At 42.0% G+C, this 21,746-nt stretch overlaps 1 protein-coding gene and 1 long non-coding RNA gene across 2 annotated transcripts in view; both read right to left on the bottom strand.

Annotated features, from left to right (window-relative positions):
- Positions 1–21,746, bottom strand: part of LOC131423912 (uncharacterized) — a 35,322-nt gene that overhangs the window by 7,842 nt on the left and 5,734 nt on the right. The window lies entirely within an intron of this gene.
- LOC124087995 (large ribosomal subunit protein eL31-like) lies at positions 17,253–17,743 on the bottom strand. The gene has a single exon (XM_046437246.2). It carries the CDS (start codon positions 17,696–17,698, stop codon positions 17,321–17,323), a length of 378 nt encoding a protein of 125 aa, XP_046293202.1. The 5' UTR covers positions 17,699–17,743; the 3' UTR covers positions 17,253–17,320.

Raw genomic sequence — 21,746 nt, 5'->3', positions numbered from 1 at the left:
CTCAGAAAGCTACTCAGAAAGCTGAGGCAGGAGGGCTGTTTGAGCCCAAGAGTTGAAGGCCAACCTGGGCAGCATAGCGAAACTATCTCAAAAAATATAAACAAACAAATAAATAAATAAGAGCCAGGGATGTTGCTCAGTGGTTAAGAGTCCCTGGGTTCAATCTCTGGTACAAAAAATAAAAAGAAAGAAAGAAAATAGATGTGTTATCACACTTCTGTAATCCCAGGGATTCAAGACGCTGAGGCATGAAGATCTTAAACTCAAAGCCAACCTCAACAATTTAGTGAGGCCTAAGCAACTAAGCAAAACCCTGTCTCAAAATAAAACATAAAATAATGGCTGATGATGTGGCTCAATGGCTTAGCACCCCTGGGTTCAATCCCTGGTACCAAAATAAATAAATAAAATAAAATAAAAGATAAAACCCCCAAGAAGTCAGGATTTAGTGCAGTGGTACAGCATCCCTTGGTTCAATCCCCAGTATCAAAAAAGAAAAAAGAAAAAAACAGAAGAGGAAACTCCTTAAAAAGCTGCAACCTCGGCTGGGGTTGTGGCTCAGTGGTATAGCACTCACATAGCACATGGGTTCAATCCTCAGCACCACATAATAAACAAACAAACAAACAAATAAAATAAAATAAAGGTATTGTGTCCAAGTACAACTAAAAAATATCCAAAAAAAAAAAAAAAGCTGCAACTTGCTTCTTTCCACAGAAGGACATCCTCCCCTCAAAGGGGCTATCATGGCTCTGTGCTGAGGTCTCTGCTTCCATCCTGTTCCCTGCTCATATGGTTCTGGGCCTGTGGAAGGACCACAGCATCATAGCTCCGTGTCCCTGTCTGTAAAAGGTACACATTGTGTGACAAAGAGAAAATGCTTGGAAGCCTCTGGACCCAGTGTTGTCACTGCAAGCACAGCTTTATTTCTCAGAATAAATGTTAGATTCTCTTCCGAACACAAAACTTCTCAACCTCCCAAACAGTTTAGATTTTGTCCTAAGGTCACAGCAAGGTCTCAAGTTCTGTTTTGCCCTGCTGGCCTTTCCTGCCTTACTTCCTGCCTCCCTGATCATCCTCCAGTCCAGCCAGACTTCTCAGCATTCTTCAATTTACCTATTGACAGCTCTGTGTCCCCGAACATGCTGTGCCTTCTTGTAAAGCTCCTTTCCCTCCCCACTGCATAGCAAACCTCTGCCAATCCTTTTTACCCAGTTCAATCCTCTTCTTCCTCCAAAGCTTTTTCAGGCTTCCCTGGGCAGCATTGATGACCCCTTCCTTGGATCCTCAGGGTTTCTCCATACAATTAAATGCTTTATCTTACCTCTCATTTCTTTTTCTCCCTCCCCCCACCACCCCGCCCCTTGTCTCTGGCTCATCCCTTGGTCAACAGAATTCACTTTAGAGAAACTGAAGTTGATTAGGTATGGTGGCATATGCCTGTAATCCAGCAACTCAAGAAATTGAGACAGGAGTATCCTAGTTTTAAGGCCAACCTCAAAATTTTAGCAAGACCCTGCCTCAAAATTAAAAAAAAATAATAATAAAATAAAAAGGACAGGGGACATAACTCATTGGTAATCAATTCCCAGTACAAAATAAAAAAAAGAAAGAGATAGATAGACACAGACTGAAGGTGGTTGAGGAGCTGTATAATTTTTAGGATATCCAGAGTTTGGGGCCAGGCACCATGGCACACACTTGCAATCCTAGTGATTTGGGAAGCTGACCCGCAGGAGGATCACAGGATCACAAATTCAAGGCCAGCCTCAGCAATTTAGCAAGGCCCTAAGCAACTTAGGGAGATGTTGTCTCAAAATAAAAAATAAAAAGGCCTGGGGGGAGGGGGGAATGGGGGGCAGCCAGAACTCAGTGGTTAAGCACCCCTGGGTTTAATCCCTGGTGCAAAAAAAAAGGAGTTTGGGAAAGAGGAACGCACAGCTCAGAACCCACAGCTCAGTTGGGCTGTTTATTGGAATATTCCACATCAGGCTCAAAGACTACTCTCAAAGTTGGTGTCCAGATGAGAGCCACATCATTTCCCTAAGCCCTGAGGCTTCCACTGCATCTGAGTGGTTGGCTCCAGTGAAGCCCATCTACACATTTGAGCAAGGCAAGGTCAGGAGGCTGTGTCTCCATGCCTCTGTAAGGCAAGGCCATCTGACCAGGGCCAACTCAAAGGTCTTGTCTAGGAACTTAAGCAGCTTTGGCCATCAGAAGTTTTGGACCCAAGCTCTAAGCCTCTGCAGGGGCTGGAAGTATTCCTTACTCTTGTGTTTAATTATAGATATGTGTAGGTCTCCCCATACTCTGAGCTTCAGTCTGGGACATAGAAGTACATCAGAATTCTGTTTGGCCTTCCAGAACCTTTGAAAACTCCTACTCTCTCCTACTTCCTTCACATAGAAGCCAGATCTTTGCTCCCCATTCCCACTATAGTACTGGGGATTGAATCTAGGTCTAGGGACTTACATATGATAGGCAAGTACTCTGCCATCAAGCTCTATCCCCGGCCCTTTTTCATTTTTTAAAAGTTTTTATTAGTTATTGATGGACCTTTTTATTTATTTGCTTATATGTGGTGCTGAGAATCAAACCCAGTGCCTCACACATGCTAGGCAAACACTCTACCACTGAGCCACCACCCCAGGCCCCCTTTTTCATTTTGAGACAGTCTCACTAAGTTGTCCAGACTAGACTTAAACTTGTGACACTCCTGCCTCAAACTCCCAAGTAGCTGGGATTACAAGTGTGTAGCACCACATCCTGCTACTTTCTTTATAGCCTCTTTATAGCTGGAGCACCACCTATGCCCCAGGCCCTGCTCCATTGTTGGCAACTAAGAACCCAGAAGGACAATGAGCATTGTTAGGATCCTTTACCTTATCCTGGGCAGGCTCTTAGAATATGGAGATGAGTCAGAACTGCCTCTGCCTTCCAGATCCCACAAAGAATGGAGAGAGCCATGAAAATAAGTACCTCTAATATGGCACTAAAGAAGAGGCTGCAATGAGGGGAGGTGACCAGTGTTCTAGAAGCATCAATTATGGAGAATTGCAGGGAGGGGCCCCATCTTACTCATTTATTAATTACTCTGTCCTCTGGCAGTGAGGTATCCTGTAAAGTGAACTGCTGTAATGTCAGAAGACCTGAATCTGAGTCAGTCATGCTACTTTTTAGTTGGTGAATCATCACAACCTCAGTCTTTATTTTCTTATCCCTGCCTTGAAAGATGTGAGAAGGTAAAATAACAACAACAAAATATACTGCAAAAGTGGTTGAACATTGTACAAATCTTTACTTTTGGGAATGTGTTTGGTATTGAGAACACTTTTTTCCAGCACATTTCACAGATTCTGACACACTGCTGTCACTTCAGTTTCTGTTGAATGGATGAATGAACAAATAAAAATGAAGAAACCAAAGGGCGAATGAACAGTAGAAACACACAAAAAAATGCTTTATTGAAAATAAAATCTAAGCTGGGCGCAGGGGCCCACACCTGTAAACCTAGCAGTTGGGGAGGCTGAGACAGGAGAATCCTGAATTCAAAGCCAGTCTCAGTAATGGCCAAGTAAGGTGCTAAGCAATCAGTGAAACCCTGTCTCTAAATGAAAAAATACAAAATAGGGCTGGGGATGTGGCTCAGTGGTCAAGTGCCCCTGAGTTCAATACCCAGTACCAAACAAACAAACAAACAAATAAATAAATAAATAAAATCTAGCCAGGCAAGGTGGCGCATGCCTGTAATCCTAGTGGCTTGAGAAGCTGAGGCTTGTGGATTGTGTGGTCAAAGCCAGTCTCAGTAAAAGCGAGGTGCTAAGCAACTCAGTGAGACCCTGTCTCATAATTAAATACAAAATAGAGCTGGAGATATGGCTCAGTGGTTGTGTACCCCTGAGTTCAGTCCCTAGTACCCCCCCAACAACAACAACAAATAATAATAATAAAATCTGCTAGGTGTGGTGTTGTATGCATCTCAGTGGCTCAGGAGGCTGAGGCAGGAGGATGGAGAGTTCAAAGCCAGCCTCAGCAATTTAGCAAGGTCTTAAGCAAATTAGCAAGACTCTTTCTCAAAAAGAAACAAAAAGGGCTGGGATGTGGTTCAGTGGTTGAGCACCCCTGAGTTCAGTCCCTGATACTAAGTAAAATAAATAAATATCAAAGCTGAGTAATATCAGTTCTTTCCAGCTCAATTTCTAATATATCCTCTGAGAACAATATATTATGTGGGTTTTTGGAGCAAGGAGATCTAATAGGCCCTTATTCTTTCCACTCCATGCATTCACCTGTTATTGCAGAACCTCTAAGAACAGTGCACCCACTTGGAGGATTTTCTTCTAAATAGAAATAAATAAGGTGGGGTGTAGCTTAATTGTAGAGTTTGTGCTTAGCATTCACGAGGCTCTGGTTAAATCCCCAGCACCACAATAAATAAATAAAATGAACATGACAGTTGCCACTTTGGACACACTTATTATCAGATAATGAGTAAAGAATTTTACATAAACTTATGAGATGATTACTATCTTATGGATGAAGAAACTGAGGTCAGAGATGTTAATTTACCCAGGTCACACAGGTAGTAGGTGACAGGGTTGGGATTGACACACTCTGGGCCTTTATTCTTGTCCACTTGCTGTAAATCCTTTCCATACGATATGTACAAGCACATAGCTTTTTGGGGACAATATTTTGGTGTTGGGGATGGAATCCTGGGCTTCACAAGTGCTAAGCACTCTACCACTGAGCTATAACTCCAGCCACAAATTGGGCAAGGTGGCACACACCTGTAATCCCAGGGGCTCAGGAGGCTGAGGCGGGAAGATTGTGAGTTCAAAGCCAGCCTCAGCAACTTAGTGAGACCCTAAGCAACTCAGTGAGACCCTGTCTCTAAATAAAATATAAAAAGGGGTTGGGGATGTGGTTCAGTGGTTGAGTGCCCTTTGGTTCAATCCCTGGCACCAAATACTACTACTACTAATAATAATAATAAAAACAGTAATAATAACCCCAATCCCAAGCATATAGTTCTGGACTAATTCACCCAATCTCTCATTACTACATAGTGCAACTTTAACTCTGGTGCAGAGCTACTCTTTGACTTGGTGAATCTGGGTAGCAAGTTGAAAGAGACTACTCAGGGGAGACTGTTTTCCAAAAGGGTATTTATTTCCACTTCACTGATTCTAGGAACAAAGCCACTTCCTCCCTCTGTATTTCTCTGACATGAGTTAGCCCATAAAAGCCCCATAATTCTCCCATGACAGGTACATATACCACCTCCTTCTATTGGCTGGTCCAGGCAAGAGGCAGGATTGAAAGCATTACCCAGGCACAAGTGAGGAGCCTGAGGTCACTATTCCCCATCTTCCCACAGGAGCACAGACCTAGACATTTTGATCTGAGGCCAGAACCTCCTATACAAATGCCATGACCTATGATTTGAGTTCAGGAACTGCCTGGCATGGGAGAGGTTTGCCAAACTGGAGAGGAACTGGTCCTTGGAGAGAAAAGCTGGCCCCTGGCTTGGAGAAAATGGTCTTGGAGATTTAACCTTTGCTCCGATAGCTCCTTTTGGGCCCTTACAAGTGACAACGTGTGTATACAGGGTATACTTTGGTGGCCTTATCATGTGGCTTTCCATGGACCTTCATAGAAGGTCTCTAAAGTAGAACAGGAAAGGCACTGTCCCACAGAGCTGCTGCAATGTGCCTGAGATAAAAGAAGAGCTTAGGTGTTTTAGAAATGAAGTCTGCCAAACCCCATAAAGGGAACAGGGTGGTTGTGATAGAAGGCCAGCGTATGGGTCCTGGGTTTGCTCCTGACTAGCTATGGAGAGAGGTGCTCTATGGAGACAATGCTAGTTTTGGACCAGACTGTACCCCGTTCAAAGGGACATCCCAGGCCTAGTGATACTCTGATGAATGAGAAGCTCCAGGATTTTCAAAGGATCTGGGTCAATCCTGTTTTCATTCTCTCCCTACTGGCTGCTTTGAAAAGTTTAATTTAACTGAAAGGCAAAATCCTCTAATCACCAGCTCTAAATCAAACCATAACATTTGGGGTAATGAGCGGGAGTGCAATGATGATGGATGAGGTGAGGCTATGGACTGACAGGACCTGGGGAGGGGTCTGGGTTTGATATCAACTGGCTAACTGCTGGTGGGAGAAGCTAGGGCCCCACACTAGCCCTTTGGAATTGACTCTTTACCCAACACCTCTAACAGTGGAGAGAGTAGACACTATGACCAGAGAAGAGAGGTTGGTAAATCATGACTGATCCTTAAAAATAGCATTTGAAAATACATAAAAGCTTGCATATGAATGTTCATAGCAGTTTTATTCACAATGTCAAAAACTGGAAACAACTGAAATGTGTGTCACTGGTGAATGGATAAATTGTGGTATCTCCATATCATGGAGTACTAGGCAGGACTAAAAAGGAATGGATTATTATTGCATGCTACAACATGGATGGAGCTCAAAAACATGATGCTGATTGTTTTTGTTTTGCAGTGCTGAGGGTTGAACCTAGGGCATCATGCATCCTATGTTAACACTCTACCACTGAGCCACATCCTCCATTCCCATTAGGCTGACCAAAAGAAGCCAGATACCAAAAGCTCATATATGGTATGTATCTATGTATATGAAACTTATAGATATGGCAAAAGTTAGAGGCAGGAAGCAGACCAGCAGTTGCCTGGCGTGGAGTGGGCGTGGGTCTTGACCACAGGTGGGTTTAAGCAAATTTTTTTTTTTTTGGGGGGGTGATGGCAATGTTCTACAACGGGATTCTGAGATGATTGTACAACTCTGTAAACTTTCCAAAACTTCATCCTATTAAAATGGAAGAATTTTATGATATATTAATTATGTCAATAAAGCCATTAAAAATATGTGAAGTCCTGCACATTTAATAGGTCCATCAAAGAGCTTGTTTTGTTTTTCAGGGCTGAAGACTGAACTTAAGGCCTTGGGCATGTTAGGCAAACATTCTGCCACTGAGCTAAATCCACAATCCCTAGAGCTTGGTTGAAGGCCTGTACTGGGAGGAGATGGCAGGTGTGTCAGCTCTTCCACTTCTTCCCTCACAGTTAAGGGAGGGCTGTGCACACTTCCTCTAACAGTGGTTCTCGAAGTGCAGGTCAAGGACCAGCAGCAGCAGCAATAGCAGCTGCTGCCCAAGGGAGTTTGTTAGAAATGCAAATCTCAGAATCTTGCCCAGACCTGCTGAATCAGACAGGGGCTTTGGTGTAGGGACCCAGCAATTCAAGATTTTACAACCCTCCAGGGCATTGCCTTGGGCTCAAGTCTGAGCACCAAGGCCTCCTGAAAGAATGGAGAGTGGGGAAGACCAAGCTACAATAAGTACCTACTGTGTGTGACCATGACCACCTGACATGCAGTGAGTCATAGTGTCCTCACAGTAACTCCAGATGTCTATATTATTGGCCCCATTTTATAGATAAGAAAACAGTTTGAGAGGCTGAGAGATTGACTGATTAAGAAGGTGCAATGCCAGGTGACTGAGGCCTCTGTAGCTTAATGAGTCCCTGTTTAAAAAAGAGGGGGGATAGGGTTGGGATGTAGCTCAGTGGTAGAATGCCCCTGAGTTCAATTCCTAGGAAAAAAATAAAGAGAATGAGCAAAGCTGGAATCAAACACCCAAGTTTTCAAGTCAAAACATGTTTGCTCCAGTATCTCAAAGTAAGCAATATTTGTAGTACCTGGACATTCAAGGGACGGGACAGGAGAATAACAATAAATATAGTTCCCTCAGTTTCTATCTTGGAACAAAGTATGGGTATAGAGAAGTAAACAGTTAAGCACCACATTTAACAAGACCCAGTACTTTCCTCAAGGCTGAGGCAGTGGCCTTTGTTTAATGTTGTATTGTTTACTCCCAAGGGACGGGAAACTAGAACTAGCTGCTTGGACAGAAGCCCAGGAAGTCTCAGTTCAATTCCTTGGGATCCTGGAATGTGAAGGGTTGGGGACACAAAGAGTGTGGAACTCAGGGATCTTGGCCAGGGAGCATTAGGGCCCTGGAGACCCGGAAGGGCGGGTCTGTGGTTTCCAGATGCACTGATGACATAATGTCTGCCTGACCAGCAGATACCAGCTCTGCTCAGAGTGGCCCTTCCAAGCAGCAGGGCCATAGGCCCTGGCCTCATTTTGGCCTGCCACTCAGTGGGTAGGCTTCACTTTGGAGCTGCTCAGGAAACAGAGGACAAACAGAGGGACCTACCTACTTAAATCCAAGGCTGCCAGAATCTTGGACTCCCCATGTGGGGTCACTTTTTCCATCATTCAATACTGATTGCTTCTCTGCCTTGCCTGGCCTTCCCTCCCAGAGGTTCCCATGGCCTAAATTTCTCACTACAGTCATCCTTGACTGTCAGACTTGATCAACAGGGAAGTTCTTCTAGTTCATGCAGAGAGGAGAAGGGACTTACCCTGGGTAAGACAAGGCCAATACCAGAATAGAGAATGCCTGGCCATTACTAATAATAGTCCTTATCATCCATGTAATCTCATCATTTATAAAAGACTGCCTTTATTTCCCTTGACCCTCTCAGGAACCTTGTGAAATTGAAGGGTATGACTGTTGTGTTTATAAATGAGCAACTTGAGGTTTGCAGAGTTTAACTGACTTGCTCAAGATTACCCCCTTATAAGGATAGAGCCAGGGCTCCTGGCCAGATGCTCTGGCCCCAAACTACTTGCTTAGTACTTTATTCCTGATGAAATGAGGAAAATCCTAGTGTCTAGAGGCCCAGGGAGGCGTCTCAGATCCATCACAGTAAGCACAGATTCCCCAGGTGGTATCTTAAAACAAACTGGGTATTTCTCTTGTTCATTGGCTGAGTGGGGTTCTTTTCAATGACTTTCTAATCTAACTTGGGCAAGTGAGTCCCCAACTTGAGCAAGTGGCTTGGACAAGAATTGCTTGTGCATAAAACTCAACTCAAAGTGGATCAAGGACCTAAGAATTAGACCAGAAACCCTGCACCTAATAGAAGAAAAAGTAGGTCCAAATCTTCATCTTGTTGGATTAAGTCCTGACTTCCTAAATCAGACTCTTAAAGGGCAAGAGATAAAATCAAGAATCAATAAATGGGATGAATTCAGGGGCTGGGGATATAGCTCAGTTGTTAAGAGTGTTTGGCTTGCATGTACAAGGCCCTGGGTTCAATCCCCCAGCAACGCAAAAAAAAAAAGGGGGGGGGGTTAATTCAAACTAAAAATCTTCTTCTCAGCAAAGGAAACAATCAATAACATGAAGAGAGTGTCCACAGATGGGAGAACATCTGTACTACATGCACATCAGATACAGCACTAATCTCTAGGATTTATAAAGAACTCAAAGCTGGGCTGGGTGGTGCATGCCTATAATCCCCAGCAGCTCCGGAGGCTAAGGCAGAAAGATCGCAAGTTCAAAGCCAGCCTCAGCAATTTAGTGAGGTGCTAAGCAACTCAGTGAGATCCTGTCTCTAAATAAAATACAAAAATAGGATTGGGGATGTGGCTCAGTGGTTGAGGGCCCCTGAGTTTAATACCCGGTATCCCCCACCCAAAAAGAAAAAAAACCCTAGAAAATCCCAAAATATTAATAATAATAATAATAACAACAACAACACAATCAATAAATGGGCTAAGAAATTGAACAGACACTTCTCAGAAGAAGATATACATCAATCAATAAATATATGAAGGGCTGGGGATGTGGCTCAAGCGGTAGTGTGTTCGCCTGCCATGCGTGCGGCCCGGGTTCGATTCTCAGCACCACATACAAACAAAGATGTTGTGTCCGCCGAAAACTAAAAAATAAATATTAAAAATTCTCTCTCTCTTAAAAAAAAATAAATAAATATATGAAAAATTGTTCAACTTCTCTAGTAATTAGAGAAATGCAAATCAAAACTACTCTAAGATTTCATCTCACTTCAATCAGAATGGCAATTATAAAGAACACAAGCAATAATAAGTGTTGGCGAGGATGTGGGGAAAAAGGTACACTTATACATTGCTGGTGGCACTGCAAATTGGTGCAACCACTATGGAAAGCAGTATGGAGATTCTTTAGAAAACTTGAAATGGAACCACCATTTGATCCAGCTATCCTACTCCTCAGTCTAGACCCAAAGGACTTAAAATCAGCATATTATTGTATGCCACATCAATGTTCATAGCAGCTCAATTCACAATTCACAATAACTAAACTAGAGAACCAACCTAGAAGCTCTTCCACAGATGAATGGATAAAGAAGCTGTGGTACATATACTCAATGGAATATTACTCAGCGTTTGTGGGTAAACGGATGAAGTTGGAGACAATCCTGCTAAGTGAAGTAAGCCAATCCCCAAAAAACCAAAGGCTGAATATTCTCTCTGATAAGTGGATGTTGATCCATAATGGGGTAAGGGGCATGGGGAGAATGGAACAACTTTGGGCAAAAGGGAGGGAGGGAGGGAAGGGGGCACCAGGCAACAAAGATGGTGAAATGAGATGAACATCATTACCCTAAGTACATGTATGACTGCACATGTGGTGCAACTCTACATTGTGTACAACCAGGGAAATGAAAACTGTGCTCCCTTTGTATACAATAATTGAAATGCATTTTGCTGTCATGTATAACCATTTAGAACAAATAAAAAAAAAAAGAATTGCATGTGATCACAAAAGTCCTATAGACAGTCTGGAAGTAGCTCTCTGCTGCTCCTGTCCACCATGTTCTTTGTTTATGTTTCTTTGAATATTGTAGGTGACAAACCCCAGGACCCTCGATGGCCAACCCATTTCCCCCTCCAATAGAACTAAAACATGACAAGGATGAGAATGAGGATGAGGATGAGGATGATGATGATCCTGAGTCCAACGATTAAGGGCATATGGGTTCTGGTACTTTTTTTTTTTCTTCTTTTTGGTCTGGGGATTGAATACAGGGACATTTTACTATTGAGTTACATTCCCAGTCCTTTTTTTTTAAAATTTTTTAGTTGTAATTGGACACAATACCTTTATTTCACTTATTTATTTTTATGTAGTGCTGAGGATTGAACCCAGGGCCTCCTACTTGCTAGTAAGCGCTCTACCACTGAGCCACATCCCCAGCCCTATTATTTTTTTTTTATATTTTTTATTTTTTAGTTATTGGCGGACACAACATCTTTGTTTGTATGTGGTGCTGAGGATCGAACCCGGGCCACACGCATGCCAGGCGAACGCGCTACCGCTTGAGCCACATCCCCAGTCCCATTCCCAGTCTTTTTAATTTTAAAGTTTGATACAAAGTCTCACTAATTTGTCAAGGATCTCACTAAATTGCTGAGGCTGGCCTTGAACTTGTGATCCTCCTGCTTTAGTCTCCATAATTGCTGGAATTACAGGTGTATGTCCCATGCCTGACTTGGGGTCTGATATCCTCATATTGTTGCCGAAAGTTCAGTCCTTGTCCCCATGCCAATCCAATAATGAGGACATGGTTTTGAGAAAAAAGGAAAAAAAATATTTTATTTATTTATTTATTTTTGTGTTGCTGGGGATTGAACCCAGGGCCTGTGCATGTGAGACAAGCATTCCACCAAGTGAGTTATACCCCCAGCCTTTTTTTAAAAATGGATTTTATTTTATTAATTTATTTATATACGGTGCTGAGAATAAAACCCAGTGCCTCACATATGTCAGGCAAGTGCTCTACCACTGAGCTATAACCCCAGCCCAGGACAAAGAAGGTTTATCGCTTTGCTAGCAAATGAGAAATACAGGGGACTCTTGTCCCAAAGACTGTGATTCTGCCCATCAGGAGGAACAGGGGGTTTTTAAAGAGGTGATTCAGAGAAAATGTGATTATAGAGGAGAGATCAGGGAAAAGAAGATCAGGGAGGAGAAGGTTAGGGAAAAGAAGATCAGAGAAGATCAGGGAAAAGGTTAGGGGAAAAGAAGATCAGGGAGGAGAAGATCAGAAAGGAGGAGGTTTGGAAAAAGAAATAAACATGTAAGCCACAAGGGAACCCCTGTTACAATATCACCTGAAAGCATCACAGCTCATCAGTGAAGAAACCAGAAGGGGATCAAGTTACAGGTTAACTTTGGAAGATGTAACAACATACTTCTTTTTTCTGCAGTGCTGGAAATCAAACCTAAGGCCTTGTGAACATGAAGTAAGTGTTCTACTACTGAGCTACACCCCCAGCCCTTCTCTCATGATTGTTTGTTGCTTTTCTTTTCTTTTTTTTTTTTTTTTCCAGTACTGAGAACCGACGTCAGGGCCTAGGCAAACACTCTAACCACTTACATATATCCATCCCTTTTAAATTATTTTTATTTTCAGGCATGGTCTCACTAAATTGCCCAGGCTGGCCTCGAACCTGCAATCCTCCTGTTTTAGCCTCCCAACTGGCGGGGATTTCAGTTGGTATGCCACCACGCCCAGCTCTCTCAAGTTTTTAAGCAAGGATGATGACAAGTATGCTCAGTTCAAGGATAGGCAGGTACAAAATCTGGCTGCTGCATGTTGTCTTTTGGGATCTTAGACAGGTTCTCTGGGGCAGGGGCTTTGATGCATAAACCAGCTAAACATGCCCTTGGGCACTGTTTCTATCTCCTAGGTGCCCTGGAGAGCCAAACCAGGCTGCACCTCCCTCTCTGTAGGCGGGATTCTGGACTTAGGTGCTGATAGTCTGGGATTCCCCATTGGTATCAGGGCTGATCTCTGGCTGGGTTCTGGGGTGATGTGTGCCTGGAAAAATGCCTGGTGGTGGCTTTCACCCAGCTGGCTTGGGTAGGGAGGGGAGTGGCCTGTCCTGATACAGGAGTCAGATGTGTGCTTCTAGCTGTGGCCTCCAACACCCTTAGATCACCTCCTCCAAACCACTGGCCTCTTATGAAAGGAGCTCCCAGCCCAAGAAAGGGTGAAGATCAAAGGCCACATCCCTTCTCTATCTAGAGACCACACAGTTCACTCACTCCTTTTGCTCAAGAGACTGAAGCAGGGAACAAACCTTCAAGAAAGGTCAGTCATAAAGATAACCCCTCTGCCTGAGGCACTGAAAGAAGAATTCAGAATGTCAATGCTGAAGCTTGAAGAAAAATTCAAGTTATGCTCAAGGCAAGGATGTTCATGTTCATATATTATAATAATATTTCTTAGCCTTAAAAAGGTATGAAATTTTGATATGAAAACATGCTAAGTAAGTCAGGCACATTGGGATAAATATTTTATGATTCCACTCATATAAGATACCTAAAATAGGCAAATTCAGAAACAGAAAGTAGAACAGTGGGTAAACTTACCAGGTTGGTAAGAGATCCAAATGGGGAGTTATTTTTTAGTGGGTGTGGAATTTCAGTATGGGATGATTAAAAAAGTTCTGTAGATTGATGGAGGTGCTGGTTGTATAACAATGTGAATGTACTTGATGTTACTGAACCATACACTTAAAAATGATTAAAATAGGGTTTGGGGATATGGCTCAATAGTAGAGTGCTTGCCTAGCATACACAAAGCCCTGGGGTCAATACCAATGACACCAAAAATAAACAAATAAATATTAAAATACTGGGGCATGAGGGGTTGGGGATATAGCTCAGTTGGTAGAGTGCTTGGCTTGCATGCATAAGGCCCTGGGTTCAATCCCCAGAAACACACACATACAAACACAAATACTGGGGCATGAGCTGGGCGTGGGGGCACATGACTGTAATCCCAGAGATTCAGGTGGCTGAGGCAGGAGGATTCAGAGTTCAAAGTCAGCCTCAGCAACAGCAAGTTGCTAGGCAACTCAGTGAGACCCTGTCTCTAATAAAATACAAAATAGGGTTGGAGATGTGGCTCTGTGATTGAGTGCCCCTGAGTTCAATCCCTGGTATCAATCAATACATAAATAGATGAATGAATAAATAAAAATAAAAGTAAAAATAGATTTTGGGCTGTGTATGCAGCTCAGTTGGTAAAGCAGTACCCTAGCATGCACAAGGCCCTGAGGTTTGATCCTTAGTACATGACAGTGATAATGATGATGATCATAATGTGTTGTGTATATGTCTTTGGGGGGACAGTTACTAATAATGGAACTCAGGGGCACTTTGCCACTGAGCGACATCCCCAGTCCTTTTTATTGTTTTAACATGAGACAGGGTCTGGCTAAATTGCTTAGGTTGGCCTTGAATTTGTAATCCTCCTGTCTCAGCCTCCCAAGCCTTTGGGATTATAGGTATGTGTCACTGAGCCAGGCCTGCCCTTTTTATTTAGAGACAAGGTCTCTCACTAAATTGCCCAGGCTGTTCTTGAATTTCTGATTCTCTGGCCTGAGCCTCCTGAGTTGCTGAGATTAAAGGCTTGAATCACTGGGCCTGACTAGTTCTGTTTGCTTCGAATAATATATAAATGGAACAATTTAATCAGGCAGAGTTGCACACCACTCCAATTCCAGCAGCTAGGGAGGCAATAGGAGGATCACAAATTCAAAGCCAGCCTTCACAATTTAGTGAGGCCCTAAGCAATTTTAGTGAGACCATATATCAAAATAAATAAAAAAGGGCTTGGAGTGTGGCTCAGTGGTCAAGTGCCCCTGAGTTCAATTCCTAGTACAAACAAAACAAAACAAAAATCAACTCATCATTTATGAATTCTTTTGTGTCCAGCTTCCTGCACATAGCTTAATATTTGAGATTCAGCCATAAGATTGTGTGTGCCCACAGTATTTTCTTTTTTATTGCTATGTAGTGTTCTATTTATGAGCATATAGCAGTGCATTATCCATTCCTTTGTAGATTTTTCTTTTTCAGTGTTGGGAATTGAACTTGGGACCTTAAGCATGCTAGGTAAGGCAAAAACTCACTAAACTAAGTCTCCTCCCTTGCTTTTTTTTTTTTTGGGGGGGGGGAGGGGGTATGAACTCAGAGGCCCTCAACCACTGAGCCACATCCCCAATCTCATTTTTTAAAAAAATTTTTTTTAGATGTTGATGAACCTTTGTTTTATTCATTTATTTATATGAGGTGTTGATGAACCTTTGTTTTATTCATTTATTTATATGCGGTGCTGAGAAAGGAACCCAGTGCCTCAAACATGCTAGGCAAATACTCTGCCACTAAGCCACAGCCTCAGCTCCCCGCAATCCTATTTTTGTATTTTATTTAGAGACAGGATATCACTGAGTTGGTAAGTGCTTCGCCATTGCTGAGGCTGGCTTTGAACTCACAATTCTCCTGCCTCAGTCTCCTGAGCTACTGGGATAACAGGCATGCACTACAACACCCAGCCCTTGCCTGATTTTTCTTGTTTTTTGGTGGGTATTGAACCCAGGTCCTTATGCATACTAAGCACATGATCTACCCCACTAAGCTCTAGTCCTAGCCTGAATTTTTAGGTTAGTTAATTTTTGCCTGTTATAAATAATGAAACTCTGAATGCTCCTATATTAGTCTTTTTTTTGAATATATGCATCTATTTATCATAACCACATATACCCAGGAGAAGGTCATGGGGGAATGGGTATGATTAATATAATCTAGGGGCTGGGGATATAGCTCAGTTGATAGAGTGCTTGCCTTGCATGCACAAGGCTCTGGGTTCAACACACACACACACACACACACACACACACACAAAGGGAACCTCCTTATATGGCACACACCTGTAATCCCAATGGCTTGGGAGGCTGAGGCAGGAGGATCCAGAGTTCAAAGCCAGACTCAGCAATGGTGAAGCACTAAGAAACTCAGTGAGACCCTGTCTCTAAATAAAATACAAAATAGGGCTGGGGATGTGGCTTATGGCAGAGTGCCCTGAGTTCAATCCCTAGTACCAAAACAAAACAAAACAAAACAAATCATATGAGATTTTCTAGTATAGACTGTACATCTTTCCTGCTTTCTTCCAGTGGAAAGAACTCTCCTTCCTCCCTCCAGCTTCCATCACATAGTATTTTTCTCTTTTGGTATTTAGCTTCTTTGTTATATTATGGTCAAGTTATTCATATGTTCATTTGCAAAATGAACATTTCTTGAGTGGTAACTACTATGCAAAGAACACTTTGTCCACTCCTTCTGTGGAGTATACAGATGTAAGACATTCATCTTGAGGAGCCTAGGGCCATTAATGGGGACTTAAAGGACATATATAATCATAGCACATGGAAGATGTTAAATGGCCAAACTAAGTTTAACATAAAGCAGTAGTCAAGTTTAAAGATGGGAAAGATAATTTTCAATGGGGCAATCAGAAAAGGCCCTGTGGAGGAAAGCTTTTGTCTGTGCAGAAGGAGAAAGGTCAATTAAAAAATGCAAAGGTGTGAGCTGGGATGAGCTTTCTGGGACGGCACAGTGTGAATCAGGGCAGTATGAGTGTGTGACTCCTTAAATTCATGAGGCCCAGCTGGTATAGCTGGGTTACTGCCATAGCCCAGCATATGGCTGGTTGGCACACAGAAGGTACTCAGTAAAAACATACTGTTTTAAACATACTGAGTGGCTCAGTCTGGTTGGAGGGTAGAGAGCTTGGGGAGAGGCAGTATTGAGAAAGATGCTGTCATTTTTTAAAATAGATTTATGTATTTAAAATTTATTTTTGTTCTAATTAGTTATGCATGACAGTAGAATGCATTTGACACATCATATATACATGGGGTATAACTTCTTATTCTTCTGGTTGTACATGATGTAGAATCACACTGGTCATGTAGTCATTTATATATTTATGGTAATAATGTCCAATTCATTCTACTGTTTCTTATCCACACACCCTCTCCCCTTCTTTCACTCCCCTCTGCCGAATCCAAAGTAACTCTATTTTTACCTAGCCCTTCATTGTGAATTAGCATCTGCATATCAGAGAAAACATTTGGCCTTTGGTTTTATGGGACTGGCTTATTTCACTTAGCATGATATTCTCCAGCTCCATCCATTTACCAGCAAATGCCATAATTTAATTCTTCTTTAAGGCTGAGTAATATTGGATTGTGTATATATACCACATTTTCTTTATCATTCATCTATTGAAGGGCTTCTAGGTTGGTTCCATAGTTTAGCTATTGTTAGTTGAGCTGCTATAAACATTAATGTGGCTGTGTCAATGTAGTATATTGATTTTAAGTCGTTTGGGTATAAACCCAGGAGTAGGATAGCTGGGTCAAATGGTGGTTCAATTCCAAGTTTTCTGAGGAATCTCCACGCTGCTTTCCATAATGGTTGCACCAATTTACAGTCCCACCAGCAATGTCTTTCCCCCACATTCTTGCTATCATGTATTGCTGCTTGTATTTTTTTTTTTTTTACAGTTTTATGACTTTATTTAACTATCAGCAGTTAGTTCTCATCCACATTGACTGTCTGTAGATTTTTGAACGTGGTAATGGGGACATAGGTTACCAAAGTATAGAGCTTGTTTGGTGAATCTTCATCCTCGTTATGTTTTCTGGATAATTGCACAGGAATACGATATGGGACATTCCTTATTCCTTTGGCCCAGACAGCTTTGTTGAGCCTGGTATCAATGTGCACATCTGGAGTTCCCATCTCTTTCATGGCAAATTTTCGGATCTCTTTAAGGGCCCAAGGAGCACGCTTCTTGAAGCCCACTCCATGGATGCGCTTGTGAATGTTGATGGTGTATTCCTGGGTCACGACCTCGTTGATGGCAGAATGGCCCTTCTTCTTCTCGCCACCCTTCTTTGCGGGAGCCATTCTGCCAGGCCCAAGTTGGAAAGGGCTTGTATTCTTTTAAAAAAAATTTTTTTTTTCTTAGTTGTCTATATACCTTTTACTTTTATATGGTGCTGAGAATTGAATCCAGTGCCTCATACATGCTAGGCAAGTGCTCTACCACTGAGCTATAATCCTAGCCCATTGCTTGTATTCCTGATAATTGCCATTCTGACTGGAGTGAGATGAAATCTTAAGTAATTTTGATTTGCATTTCTCTGTACTAGAGATGTTGAACATTTCTTCACATATTTGTTGATCAATTATATTTCTTCTTCTGTGAAATGTCTGTTCAGTTCCTTGGCCCATTTATTGATTGTGTTGTTTTCTTGGTGTTATTTGATTTTGTTATTTGGTTTTTTGAGTTCTTTATATGTCCTGGAGATTAATGCTCTGAGGTTCATATGGTAAAGATTTTCTCCCATTTGCAGGCTCTCTCTTCACATTGTTTCCTTTGCTGAGAAGCTTTTTAGTTTGAATCCAACCTATTTATTTTTAATTTTTTTTTAGTTGTAGATGGACACAAAACCTTTATTTATTTATTTTTATGTGGTGCGGGGGATTGAACCCAGTGCCTCACACATGCTAGGAAAGTGCTCTGCCACTGAGCCACAACCCCATCCCCAACCTATTTATTCTTTTTTTTTTTTTTAAAGAGAGAGAGAATTTTAATATTTATTTTTTAGTTTTTCAGCAGACACAACATCTTTGTTTGTATGTGGTGCTGAGCATCGAACCCGGGCCACACGCATGCCAGGAGAGCGCGCTACCGCTTGAGCCACATCCCCAGCCCCCTATTTATTCTTTTAAAAAAATATTTTTAGTTTTAGGCTGACACAGTAACTTTATCTTTTTTTTTTTTTTTTAAATGTGGTGCTGAGGATTGAACCCAGTGCCTCATGCATGCTATGAGCACCCTACCACTGAGCCACAACCTCAACCCTTTATTTATTTAAATATTTAATTTTTAGTTATATTTGGATACAATACCTTTATTTTACTTATATATTTTTATGTGGTGCTGAGGATCGAACCCAGGGCCTAGCATGTGCTAGGTGAGCACTCTACTGCTGAGCTACAACCCCAGCCCCCCTATTTATTGATTCTTGATTTTACTGCTTATGCTTTAGGAGTCTTGTTACAGAAGTCAGATCTTAAGCCAACCTGGTGAAGATATGGGCCTATTTTTTTTTCTATTAGGCATACGGTCTCTGTTCTAGTGCCTAAGTCTTTGATACTTTGAGTTGGGGTTTCGTGAGAAATAGAGGTTTAATTTTTATTTTGAAATTCAATTTGAAAATTTCCAATTTTCCCAGCAACATTTATTGAATAGGGTATCTTTTCTCTACTGAATGTTTTTGGCACCTCTGTCTAGTGTGAGACTACGGTATTTATGTGTGTTTGTCTCTGCATCTTCTATTCTGTACCATTGGTCTAGTGTCTGTTTTGGTGCCAATAACACACTGTTTTTGTTACCATGGCTCTATAGTCTAGTTTAAGAACTGGTATTGTGATGCCTTCTAATTCACTCTTCTTGCTAAGGATTGCTTTGTCTATTCTGTGTGTCTCATTATTCCCATTGAATTTCATGATTGCTTTTTCTATTTCTATGAAGAACATCACTGGGATTTTAATAGGAATTGCATTCAATCTGTAAAATGTTTTTGGTAGTATGCTATTTTGACAATATTAATCCTGCCTGTCCAGGAGTATGGAAGTTCTTTCCATCTTCTAAAGTCTTCTTCAATTTCTTTATTTAGTGTTCTGTAGTCTTCATTATAGACATCTTTCACCTCTTTTGTTTGATTCCCAAGTATTTTATTTTTATTTTTTGAGAATATTGTGAATGGGGCAGTTTTCCTAATTTCTCTTTCAGCAAATTCATCATTGATGTATAGAACATGTTTGATTTACAGGTGTTTATTTTATATCATGCCACTTTACTAAATTAATTTATTAGTTCTAGAACTTTTCTGGTGGAATTTTTTGGATCTTCTAAATATAGAATTATGTCACTGGCAAATAGTGATAGTTTGAGTTCTTCTTTTCTGATTTGTATCCCTTCGATATCTTCTTCCTAATTGCTCTGGCTAGAGTTTCAAGGATGATGTTTGTATAAAAGTGGGGAAAGAGGGCATTCTTGTATTATTCCAGTTTTTAGATGGAATACTTTCAATTTTTCTCCATTTAAAATGATGCTGGCCTTGGGTTTACCATAGATAGCTTTTACAATGTTGAGATATATTCCCACAATCCCTAGTTTTTCCAGTGTTTTGAACATGAAGGGGTGCTGTATTTTGTCAAATGCTTTTTCTGCATCTATTGAGATGAATTGTTTATTGGTTTTCATATGTTGAACCAACCTTGCATCCCTAGGATGAACCCCATTTGATTGCGGTATACTATCTTTTTAATAATGTTTTTGTATATGATTTGCCAGAATTTTATTGAGAATTTTTGCATCTATGTTATGATAATGTCTTAATTACTCATTGTTGCACAGATTACTTCAAAACTCAGTGACTTAATACAATACTATCATCTCTTATAGTGTCTGCATATCAGGAATTTGGGAATGATGTGGGTGGGTGGATCTGGCTTAGAGACTCAAGGTTGCACTCACGTGTGGGCTGGGGCAGCATCATCTGAAGGTTTGACTAAGACTGTGGGATCACTTTCCAAGATGGATCACTCACATGGTTGGCAGGGTGGTGCTGGCTCTGACGGGAGACCTTACCTTCTTCCCAGGGGTACTCCTCCACAGAGCTGCTAACATGTCCTTAAGACATGGTGACTGACTTAGAGTTGGCCATCTGAGAGAAAGGAGCCAGAAGGAAGCTAGAAATCTTTTTTATGGCCACACCTCTAAAGTCATAGAGCACTGCATCTGGCCATTCTATGCATTAGAAGCCTGGCCTATATTCAAGTGAAGGGGAATTAAGCTCCACCTTTAAAAGGGAAGAAAAATAATTTTTAAATATATTTTAAATCCTACAGATAATGAGGTCAGGAAAGTTTACTCATAATCATGGGCTCTCAGAGCGCAGTGATTCCAAGAAATTCAGTCTCTAGTGTGCAGCAGTCTGGCTGGGCACAAATAACTGAGCGGCCATGAGGCACTTGTAGGTTCAAACAGGAACTACTTTATTGCCTGAACTCCACCGGCACTCCACTGGCACTCCCTGGGAACTCTCCCAGCCCTCCACCAGGCTCCGTGACAACTCAACAGGGAACTCAAAAGTAGTGGGCGCCCTAGGCAGCAGGAGCTGCCCTATTGCAGGACAGCAGGGGTCTATATACAAATGAATACACAGCCTGTTTCAATCCAGCATCATCCAGTCACAGCAATTATACACACCTTAACTTAATTATCATCATCTTAATGGCTAGCTGGTGTCACCTCTCAACCACTCCTTCTTGCAAAACGCCAGGCGCCATCCCGACCTGGTCGTGGCTCCCAACACTAGTGGAAAGCCATCTGTGTTGACCACAGAGGCAGTATAAATGAGCAACGAAGACAGGACCCAGAGGTGGCTTGAACCATGTCAGTGGATGCTTACTGTATTTCCCCGACCCTCATCCAAGTCAGTGGATGCTTATTATACTTCCCTGACCCTCCTGGGGAAAGAGGCTTATGTCCCTGTGTTAACACAGGGACATAGGCCTCTTTCCCCAGGAGGGTCAGGGAAGGCCTCCTGGGAATGGCATATGTGTTGTAATTCCCCAAACCATTTACCATGCCCCCAAGTATGGTGCTAGGTATACAGAAGGTGTGCAGACACCTTTCTGGCTACTCAGTGAATATCAGAACTGAGGTCTTGGGGGACCCTCACCCACTATAACAACACATCTGGTAGGACCCTGGATGCTGCTCAGGATTGGCATACCGTGCTTCAGGTGGGTATGAGCTTCCCCCAAGGAAGCACCTGTGTGTTTCCCTTCATCAGAGCCACTGGGAGTATCTCTCTTTCTGCTCCCCTTCTCTATGTGCTTCCTCTGCAAGCGCCTCACTATTTCTGGGCTTCTTGTT

This window comes from Marmota monax, unplaced genomic scaffold, assembly GCF_021218885.2.
Source record: "Marmota monax isolate L192 unplaced genomic scaffold, Marmota_monax_Labrador192_F-V1.1 WCK01_AAM20220418_F8-fsc00021, whole genome shotgun sequence".
NCBI lineage: Eukaryota > Metazoa > Chordata > Mammalia > Rodentia > Sciuridae > Marmota > Marmota monax.
Note: the sequence above shows the minus strand (reverse complement) of the source record. Positions and strands in the feature narration are given on the sequence as shown.

Bases quoted from the DNA above. Each gene is read 5' to 3' on its own strand.
- LOC124087995 (XM_046437246.2), bottom strand. From the start codon at position 17,698: ATGGCTCCCGCAAAGAAGGGTGGCGAGAAGAAGAAGGGCCATTCTGCC.